Source organism: Cryptococcus neoformans, chromosome 1, assembly GCF_000091045.1.
Source record: "Cryptococcus neoformans var. neoformans JEC21 chromosome 1, complete sequence".
NCBI lineage: Eukaryota > Fungi > Basidiomycota > Tremellomycetes > Tremellales > Cryptococcaceae > Cryptococcus > Cryptococcus deneoformans.
Window position 1 is genome coordinate 1,753,908 of NC_006670.1, and position 9,293 is coordinate 1,763,200.

At 48.6% G+C, this 9,293-nt stretch overlaps 4 protein-coding genes across 4 annotated transcripts in view; 1 reads left to right on the plus strand and 3 right to left on the minus strand.

The window, feature by feature from the left end:
- Positions 1-141: 141 nt before the first annotated feature.
- CNA06450 (hypothetical protein) lies at positions 142-2,515 on the minus strand. The gene is made up of 4 exons (XM_567217.2): positions 1,915-2,515; positions 1,763-1,855; positions 464-1,431; positions 142-410 (listed from the first exon to the last, which is right to left on the minus strand). Exons 1-4 carry the CDS (start codon positions 2,447-2,449, stop codon positions 270-272), a joined length of 1,737 nt encoding a protein of 578 aa, XP_567217.1. The 5' UTR covers positions 2,450-2,515; the 3' UTR covers positions 142-269.
- Positions 2,516-2,666: 151 nt separating this feature from the next.
- Positions 2,667-5,048, minus strand: CNA06460 (hypothetical protein). The gene is made up of 6 exons (XM_566988.1): positions 4,864-5,048; positions 3,957-4,383; positions 3,776-3,876; positions 3,604-3,725; positions 3,020-3,558; positions 2,667-2,969 (listed from the first exon to the last, which is right to left on the minus strand). The coding sequence occupies exons 1-6, from the start codon at positions 4,865-4,867 to the stop codon at positions 2,942-2,944; spliced, it is 1,221 nt and encodes a 406-aa protein (XP_566988.1). The 5' UTR covers positions 4,868-5,048; the 3' UTR covers positions 2,667-2,941.
- Positions 5,049-5,909: 861 nt separating this feature from the next.
- CNA06470 (hypothetical protein) lies at positions 5,910-6,813 on the minus strand. Its single transcript, XM_024656346.1, has 3 exons — positions 6,244-6,813; positions 6,134-6,191; positions 5,910-6,078 (listed from the first exon to the last, which is right to left on the minus strand). Exons 1-3 carry the CDS (start codon positions 6,745-6,747, stop codon positions 5,993-5,995), a joined length of 648 nt encoding a protein of 215 aa, XP_024511983.1. The 5' UTR covers positions 6,748-6,813; the 3' UTR covers positions 5,910-5,992.
- Positions 6,814-7,157: 344 nt separating this feature from the next.
- CNA06480 (conserved hypothetical protein) overlaps positions 7,158-9,293 on the plus strand; it is a 2,280-nt gene continuing 144 nt past the window's right edge. Inside the window, exons 1-5 of the mRNA XM_567213.2 lie at positions 7,158-7,341; positions 7,417-7,470; positions 7,540-7,566; positions 7,636-8,661; positions 8,728-9,293. The exon at positions 8,728-9,293 is cut by the window's right edge and continues 144 nt beyond it. Coding sequence (XP_567213.1) covers positions 7,655-8,661; positions 8,728-9,130 — 1,410 coding nt within the window. The 5' untranslated portion in view covers positions 7,158-7,341; positions 7,417-7,470; positions 7,540-7,566; positions 7,636-7,654 and the 3' untranslated portion in view covers positions 9,131-9,293. The remainder of the gene's footprint in view (positions 7,342-7,416; positions 7,471-7,539; positions 7,567-7,635; positions 8,662-8,727) is intronic.

The window sequence follows — 9,293 nt, forward strand, 5'->3', positions numbered from 1 at the left end:
TCCCACGCGTCATCCTTCCTTTTCCTCCTCATGCTTCCTTCGTTCACCTCAGCTCTCATTGTCAAGCCATGCTGAGTTGCTGACCATACGCAATGCTTTCGACCACTCCGTCTGTACGCATTTTCTATCACCAGTCATTGCTAGTTCACGATGTAGTGTTAGATGTCATTCATGCGCTAACAAAAAAACACCATATCATGTCTGGCATATATCACAACACCGCTCAGTTTCCCTTATCATTGACGAATACTACATCGATCCCATCATGACTATGGAAGCACGAGCGCGTCCCCATTGTCCGTCAGCTCTTGCCCCAGCTTCTGAAGTCCCCTGCCTATCCTTTCCAGAAAAGCATCACGTTTTGCTTGTCGTTGTGGGAAATAATATGTCGCTAACGCCGTGACATTTGCCTGTTCGACGTCAGCGCACTCCGGCAGAGTCACCGTCATGAGATTAAACTCACTCGCACGTTATGAACGAACCCACTAGCATTGGCCTCCATTTCCTCAGTCAAGCCCGATAGTCCTTGATAATACCCTCTCTCCGTTTCATCCCTTGGCATGGCATCTTGTCCGTTCGTCGCGATTACAACTACTGGACTGTGTCTCTCACTCAGTGGTCGTTCGCGTAACCGAGATGTTCTTGATGCTTCCGCCTTTTGTCTGTAGTATTCTTGCACTTCTTCAAATTCAACTTCGAATGGCCGAGGTGGAGGGAGCGCGGGAGGTGCTTTCGCTGTTTGAGATGACAGCCTCGAGCCTAAAGCTGGCCGCTCCTGCCTTCCTTCTGACGAGCCCTCTAAACTATCCCAATTGTCATCGTCTGAATAGTCGTGATTTCTTATGAAACTTTTTCTGTCCCCGAGAGACTCCTTGTCACGAGCAATCCCAACATCATCGGCCTTCCCGTTTCGCCTCCCTCCTCTTTTTGTCACACCGCTTCTTTTCCCCCTTTCATAGCTTGTTGCCCGCATTTTTTCAGCCTGATCAATTATGAACAATGCTTCTTTCCTCAGAGCTAGTTCTTCCTTGGCAGCGCTCTCTTTGTTGTGAGAATTGAAGCCTTGTCCCGACCCTATTCGGATTGGCGGAACAGCCAGAGGGGCATCATCATTGACAATGTGCGCGGATCCCGCTCGGCTGGTTGAGTCACGTTGGGCTACAACCGCACGAGTGCGTGTGGGGGGCGGAGGTTGACGAGACGGTTGCGTCCGACGTGACTGGACAGTCTTCGATGCGGTAGGTAATGCAGTAGGCGTAGTAGTTGAGGGAATTGGTATTGTCATAATCACTCGTGTTGTGTCTGAAGGAGTGGCAGCAGGTGTAGACGTAACGGCCGTTGTCGGAGGGGATGACTTGCGTCTAACTTTACGACGGGGTTCTTCCCCTGATAATGTTGTAAAAAAGGCCATGGATTTTGGTGAAGAACTCTCTAATGATGCGGGGAATACAGGATTAGCACCTGTCTCGCTGAAGAATTGTCCTTGCGGGCGAGAAGAACATCGGAGAAACGCAAGAGCGGCAGATCGTTCCCATATAATGTACGCCAGTATACAGCATACAATATTCCAGCAATAAAACGATAATAAAACACTTCAAAACTAAAGTAAATAGCTGCGGTCTTAGGCATGAAGAGACGCGTAGCAGCGGAAAGACGTCTAGTTGGGGTCCTTTATCCGCTGCAACAACAATCGCCTTTCTCGAGCAGCAGCCATTACAACTACCCGGTATAGCCAATGATGTAGATATGGATGTAAACTTACCAGTGAGATTTTGTGGTGAGCATGCCCTGGTCGGACTAGAGCTCTTAAAAGGTCTTTTGCCTAGCAAAACATCTTCTCTTGCAGTTGTTGAAGCTAGAGCGACGAACATCTGTCAGCTATAGAAAAGGCTCAAACCCATTCCCTGCACCTACCTTGGCTACTCGGAGAGTGGACATCAGCCTTGAGATGCTCTCCATCTTCCCCGGTAATCATCACTGCGTCAGGAGCATTGTCTGACTTTACCTCCTCTGCTCTTGAAACGGGCGGCCTTATCGTCTGCTCATTATTGGCAGCATTCCGAAATGCAATCTCCTCATCACTTGGTAAATCAATAACGTTTCCGTTCTCGTCCTCAACCACCCATGCCCAGCCCTTCATGCCCTTCTTCCTCTTCTTCTTATCCTTCTTTTCTTCCTTAGTGGCTGTCGTAGGTTCGTCAACTTTCGTACTGCTAGCTTCTGCGGCTGGCCTTGCGCTATTAGGGCCGTTTTCACTCATGTAGCGTGTGGTTCGCAAGTTCCCGAGGGAAAGAGACGTCGGAAGCGGCGGTTTGGTATTCCCCGCTCCGCTATCCCTTGATCGTCCTCCACTTCCAGTCGTGTTTTGTCCTCTGGAAGTCACGGGGGTTAAAATAGATGACAAGGGTGGTAAAGAGTGTCGACCAGAGCGGGTTGGATGGCCCGACATGTAGGATGAGAGAAACTCGATGCGAAAAGACGAAGGAGATGTATGAGTCTGTCAATGAATGGGGGGGAGACGAGTGCAGTGTTGATATTTCCAGGCGACATTAACCTTCTCCACTTACGTTCGATCTTCTGCCCCAACAGATTCTGGAGTGGCGCTGTTCTTCGTCGTTTGACATTGCTATTCCCATTAAGACGGCCGTTTTTTTCGGTATTCCATGAGCTGCATGGAATGCACCCCTTATACGTTCGCAAGATGCAAAGACCAGTCCACAGCTCACAGCATAACATACATACAGGGCGTCCCTATATGAAGGCATTATTATTAAAGGAATGTGTCGTTACTGGCATTACTACGTAACTCTCTTTTATGATGGCGACCACAACCAATGCAAGTTACACTAGATTAACGAATACAGTTTGCATACCATAATATCCACAAATGAGTGACTGAAAAGTAAGTGAAGCCTATTGACAACAATAAGGAGTTTCCTCCTTATTCTCTTCTACCGATTGATTCGTAACTGATATGACCAAGGTAAGCAGTTTTCCAGAATGGTCCGTTTGAACTCACGTTGGGGGAATTTCACTGTTATACGAGGGCTCTTCATCCTCAATGGCCCCAGCGTCTCTGTGCACAGTGATACCGGTCCCATCAGTGTCTGTCGGACTCATCGGCTGGGGGGCACCACTAGAACCTGCGAGACCCTGATTTTGCACTCGGAACCTCTGCTGTTCTTGGTATGCTTCTCTCTGTTTGGCACCCATGGCACCAACGTCCGCACCGGCAAAGCCAGCGGCCCCAGTCGCGGCATCAACACCCGTGGGGTGAGCAGTAGGCATGGGTAGAGGCTCCATGTTCAAATCATACATGCCATGGCCACCAGCACCACGACCAGCGAAACCAGCAGAAGTGGTGCTGGGTGGTCCAGCAGACGAGGCTGCACCGTAGCCACCGTCAGAAATAGTTGCGGCAGAACGAGGATATTGGCTCATTTCTGGAGAAGCAGCGGTAGATGCGACACCAGGTGCGTAGAAAGGTTCAACTGTCGGTGCACCCCCATCGTGTCCTAAATCGATGGGCGCCTGATTTTCAGGTCGTCCAGGGTCAAACTGAAAAAAGGTCAGCGTGCATAGGGAGATGCAGACAACACTTACCATCATGTCGTCGAAATCATCCCTATGAGACTTTCTCCTCTTCAACAGGAACCACAGGATAATGGCAATGAGGGCAAGACCAGCCACACCTCCCACGACACCTCCTACAATGGCGCCAGTATCTTTGAAAGACCATTAGTTATCCCACCTCAATGATCGAAAGAGAACCTACGGTTCGAGGAGCTAGAGGATGAGGATCCGGAGGAATCACCAGGTAGGGTTGCCGTGGGTGACGTAGTGACCACCCCGTCAGAGTTGGTTACGGTAACATAGCTGAAAAACCATGTCAGTCATAGAACACGAGAACACGGGAACACGGTAACGTTTGCCTTCCTTGAAGAAAAAGAACTTACACGACACTGCTTCCATCAGACATGGATGTGGAGCCAGATATAGCCGAGCTTGCCCCCCCTGCACTGCTGGTGACACTCCCGCTGCCACTGGGGCTTGCAGTGGCGCTAGCCGATGCACTCTGGCTTGCACTTCCCCCCCCGCTGGAAGTCGGTTGTGCGCTAGAACCTGGACTTGTTGTACTCTGGCCATTGCTTGGTGATGGGGTGGGCGACGCAGAAGCTGAAGCCGACGATGCAGAATCCTGGCTTGACTGCTCGCCACCACCGGAAGATGTCGGTTCGGCACTACTCTGTGGTTGAGATGTGACGCCTGGAGAAGAAGTAGTAATATCTGAAGGTTGGACGGCGGAAGAGGTAACGTCGTCGCTAGTGGTAACGGGGTCAGAGGTTGGCGTTGCGGAACCAATACCAGAAGTAGAGGCGTCGGCTACAGAGGATATGGGGTCAGTCGACGTCGGTACAGCAGAAGCGGAGTCTGAAATATTCGACATGATGGGGCTGAAAATATATAGTATATAGTAAGGCAAAAGAGAATGTGGCAGGACCACTCCTGTATCCGTGACGAGAATCTATTGAAAGCTGAGAGGGACTATCAAAAGGAGATGAGGCGAATGATCTGTGCGGTGCAAAAGCACTGCACGAAAGTTCCCTATTGTCCACGTTGTTGTCCGCCGGTGATTCTGATATCTCCTCCTTTTTCCCCCAAGGGGTTGCAGTGAGGCTCGGGGCTTGAAAAGACCAGACAATTCCCTCAAGCCGAGAGTGGGGAGTATGTATGCGAGCGGTTTTGGTGTGATGCAATCTATATGGAAACGAACACAGGGCCCTAAACATAGATATATACTAAGGACGAACGAAACAACATGCGGCCGGCGCATGAAAGCATGATACGATGCTAAATACGTACACATTTTTCACAGCTTTGTCTGGTGGCAAGACAGCGTTTCACAGGACAAAAAGGAGTGTTAAGGGCGCAATTTGTGACTACGCTTGATCTTGTGGAGGTTATGTGACTAAAATTGAAGATTGATCTTGTAAAGGTGACGAGATAGAAAATTCTTAATACTCGTTGAGTTTTGAGCTGTGGTCCCGTTTCGACTGCGGATAGAGTTGCGTTGTTTGCTGTGTACTTGGACAACGTTGATGGCGGTGACGGATTCCCGGGCACGAGGCACGAGACGCGAGGCCGGTTCTTGGAAATCTGCCGAATTCTGCCACAAGGAAAAAATCCGAGAGCCTGGAATTGAGATTCCTTGTGCGCCGAATGTCGGATAATAGATTTGTCAGATGTGCTGTCCGCCGGGCCCTAAAAATAGAGGAACAACTATTACTACTTGCTTGATATCATACTGTACTACGGGAAAACGCGCAAGAGGCAAGAGCTTGGAGTTCATGAAGTACAGACGATTGCATATGTACCAACAGCGGGCTAGTAGTGCTGCATCGTGGTGCGTCGTGTTTCGTTTGTTCATCATATATGGCCAAGCGGGAGTCTTTTTCTTTCTCGTGAAAAAATTGTGCATTTGGGGTCGCAGGTTTGTCACCGGAATCTGGAAAATGATGGTACGTTATAGGATTATTATTATGATGATATAGCAGTTTTCTACCTACCCTTAGAGCGGTTCGGAAACGAGCACGAAGATCACATTTCCTGCTTTAGGTTTTACCCCGTTATTCAACAGGTTGTATAATAATATAGCGTACCGCCGCAAAGCAATTGCAAGCGCAAAGATGATCTCGTCAGTACTTTTCATCTGGCTCCACAATTATATAGCTATCCCCGCCATACTCTATAAGCCGAGTTGAATGAAAGATGGGTCACTTGCCATGATTGGAAATCTCGGTACTAACTGACAAAAACTGAGAGAAAACCGACAATTGCGCTGCACATATGATGGTCAGATTTTTGTACAATGGCCGGGACCACCTAAACTTGATGGATTAGACCGTACGTGCTTCATTACATACATAGACCGACTATCCCACTCGTCTACTATCTAACATTCGTTGGGATGCTAAACCCTTTATGAACAAGCTCATGATTCTTCACCGATCAACAATGTAACTTCGTCTACGTCGTCGTCTCTCTTTGTTTGCTTGGGCTGATTATACACGTCGATACCTACAGACAATACATGAGCCACATGCGTGTTTAGCTTAGGGCACAGACATCGTACCTGATGCCAAAGAGTCGATCAACAGTTGTAATCTTTTAGGACCCAAAGTGGGATCTGACTATCCAATTGAATCAGTATCCTTGCAGAAGTGGGTACTCAATTCGACCAACCTCTCGCATTTTCTCCAACTCTCCTCCAAAACCTTCCACGATTTTGTTCATATACACTGTCCTGAACTTGTTCCTGCGTTCCTCTAAACTGGCTAATTCCGCTCCTTCGGCGGGGGAGCGGAAGAAAGGAGGAAGTGTAGAGTCAGGAGATGGTGAAGGTGAGTTTGTAGGATACCGCGTGCGTTGTTTGGGTTGGCCTGCTAGCCCTGGGGCAGTGACTACTTTGGCGATCTCAGCAGACGATTCAGAACCCGAATCTGCGTCTGAGTCAGAGTCCGATTCCGAGGCTGAAGAGTCCGACGAAGAAGACGAAGAAGATTCAGATGAAGATGCTGACGAGGAAGCGCCATCCACCTCCATTGCCTCCTGTGAAGCTAGTTGAATAGTGGAGGTGGCAACTTCATCGTCCGAGCTAGAGTCGTCATCCGAAGAACTGGAAATGGATAGCTGACGCCTTCTACGTTTTCGTCGGTTGGTTTTTTGAGATGGAGGAGGGGGAGACATATCGACTGATGTCTATCTCCAAGTAGATCGTGTTATTCTGAGCGTTTCTATCGATTCAAATGCTTTGGGACCAGTCGAGTACTGATGTAAATATCCAAATCTTCAGAGGAGAAATAACAAGCCTCCACCGGAGGACGGGATCAAACTAAAATTTAGCGACTGACTTCTCAATTCCAGCGAGTCACTGCGCGCGGTTTAACAGGATCGTTCGTTCGCTTGTAGGGAAACTACTAATACGAAAATGGCAAGCAGGTAAATGATAATTATCGCACTATTTGCTTGCTATTACTGCAACCTGATACAATTAGGACCCTTTCATGTGCTTTCTTATAGCCTTGCAAATAAGAAACAAAGCGCAGAAGGTTATAAATATTTATTATGGCACGAGGTCGAGTCTTCCGAATGGAGTAAAAATATGTGTTGTTGTATAGATATAGCCAAAAGTCAATCTCGCCTATAAAACCCGAAAGACTATATAGCAGAACAAAAGCAGCCAAACTGTAGCCAGCTGTCGCCCTATGGTGATTCCCCTACATGGTTTATCTTCTGTATTCCGTAGTAGTTATTGGGTCTATCCTCCAGAAAAAAATAACGGTTAGTTTACATCCGCAGCAACATATATCATCATACCATCAAAATCGCAAAGTTAACTTTCGTTCGCTCTATTAGCGAGTGGTCGGCCTTCATGTCCGCTTGACCTTTCGAGCCATACCTATTGATCCTGTTAGTTCCTTTTTTCGCGATTCTTATAGGAAGCACCATTGACAGTCATTACTGTAATCCTTTTAAAAGTGCCATCAAGGATCCCTCCATCACCTAGTAAGTGAGACATTAAAAGAGATGGTTCTATCATTTGCAAATGGAAAGGGCGCTTATTCCCCAGCCCAGCCACTATTACCCTTCCGAAATGGAAGATAGACCCTTGTCCCCACGCCTTCACCATCTTTTAATCCGCGAGCAGAGACCCAACGAGTTGACAAGAATCAGTCCTCGCCCTATTTCGACTGGCGGTTGTGGCTCACGAGCATCGTCGGGCTATAATTCCGCGATCCTTAACACACCGTTGTCCCCTTTGAGTGCCAACCCAGACCTTACGGTTTCCCCTCACTCGCAATCTCAACATGGTTCAATACGCCGTTCGGTTTCCCCTGCTTCAATGTCCTTTCACCTTTCATCCGAAGAGATACCGACGCCCAACAGACGCACCAACAGTATACTGTCGCTTTTGAATGGGCCGATGTCCTCTTCGCCTATATCTTGTATTGGTCCCTCTAACAGCTTTCCTTATAAGGCAGAGCTAGACAATAATCGTTATCAAGCGAATTCTCCTTATCCTCGTCCACCGCCTGCAACATTCCCAATAACAGAACATAGTCAAGCGACATACTTTGAGGAGCGGCCGTATTTACCCCCTACGCCGGGGTCCATTGAGACGTACAATCCAGGGCCTTCTTCATTTCCGGAGTTCCACCCCTACCATGCCCCAACAGCCCCTTACATGCCTCATGCAACAGACAGGCCAGGGATATACAGAAGGCATTCATCCCATCCTAATAAACATCACTCGCTGTACCCGAATCCAGTTCATCCCCCATTACACCGTCATTCTACCCCCCATTCTTCTTCTGCAACTCTCTCTACAAGATTCGATGTTTCCCTTTCCTTCCCACCGCCTCCGCCACCCACAGCATATGCCAGTGGACCGTACGAATCTGACTTCCGCGTATCTGGCCCACGGGTCCCTATCTCGAGAACCACCAAAGCGTGCAACAGTTGTAGAAACCGTAAAGTGAGGTGTGATGCTGGTGCCACGAACGGGGGCAGGGCTGGGGAAGCGCCTTGTACTCGATGCAAGGAGGGTAATTTGGAGTGCGTGTACACGAATGTGCAGAAGAAGAGAGGGCCTTGTCCTGGGTTAGTACCTCTCCTTGTCATTCCCGTTGCCATCAGTAGGTGACTAACCACCGATTTTATGAGTAGTACTGCAAGGCCTACAGGGAGCAGATCCCGTCGCTCTTCAGTACAAAAACAACAGCAACAACAAACGCCCACATCTCAACCCCCTTTGGCTCCATCACACCTCGATTCCATGTGGACAGATCATGGCAATCACTTGGACTCGGTCTCACCCTCGCAACGCTCCAGTATCGCTTCCATTCAAACTTCTGTTGATGTAATCACTCCGGAAGAGATTACATTTGGGCACGTGGGAAGTTATGGCTTTCCATTCCCGCCGCACGCTTCGTCAAGTGCATTATCTCATGAATACGACTGGCATGCTACTAATAAGGCGGCTGTAGGGGGCAGTGTATCCGGATGGTCGGGCTCGCAGGTCGGGCCTCGGGGTTCTCATAGCGCAGCACCTTGGGAGGGAAGACGTTAATTCACTGAAAACGAGCATCAGAGGAAATCATAGTTATTGCTCATAGATGTTTGCCGTGGTGTGAAAGGGAAGATATTTAAGGGTATGGTGATGTGTGCCTTTCCACTGGTGAATATAATAAACGATATATAAATCGCTCAATGGTGGACAGCATGTTGCAGTA

Bases quoted from the DNA above. Each gene is read 5' to 3' on its own strand.
- CNA06470 (XM_024656346.1), bottom strand. From the start codon at position 6,747: ATGTCTCCCCCTCCTCCATCTCAAAAAACCAACCGACGAAAACGTAGA. The intron at 6,192-6,243 runs GTTGGTCGAATT...TCAATTGGATAG, and splicing joins AGTTGGAGAAAATGCGAGAG to TCAGATCCCACTTTGGGTCC. The intron at 6,079-6,133 runs GTACGATGTCTG...TATTGTCTGTAG, and splicing joins GATCGACTCTTTGGCATCAG to GTATCGACGTGTATAATCAG.
- CNA06460 (XM_566988.1), bottom strand. The intron at 3,877-3,956 runs GTAAGTTCTTTT...ATGGTTTTTCAG, and splicing joins TCTGATGGAAGCAGTGTCGT to CTATGTTACCGTAACCAACT. The intron at 3,726-3,775 runs GTAGGTTCTCTT...GGTCTTTCAAAG, and splicing joins ATCCTCTAGCTCCTCGAACC to ATACTGGCGCCATTGTAGGA.
- CNA06450 (XM_567217.2), bottom strand. From the start codon at position 2,449: ATGTCGGGCCATCCAACCCGCTCTGGTCGACACTCTTTACCACCCTTG. The intron at 1,856-1,914 runs GTAGGTGCAGGG...TCGTCGCTCTAG, and splicing joins CCACTCTCCGAGTAGCCAAG to CTTCAACAACTGCAAGAGAA. The intron at 411-463 runs GTGAGTTTAATC...GACGTCGAACAG, and splicing joins GGTTCGTTCATAACGTGCGA to GCAAATGTCACGGCGTTAGC.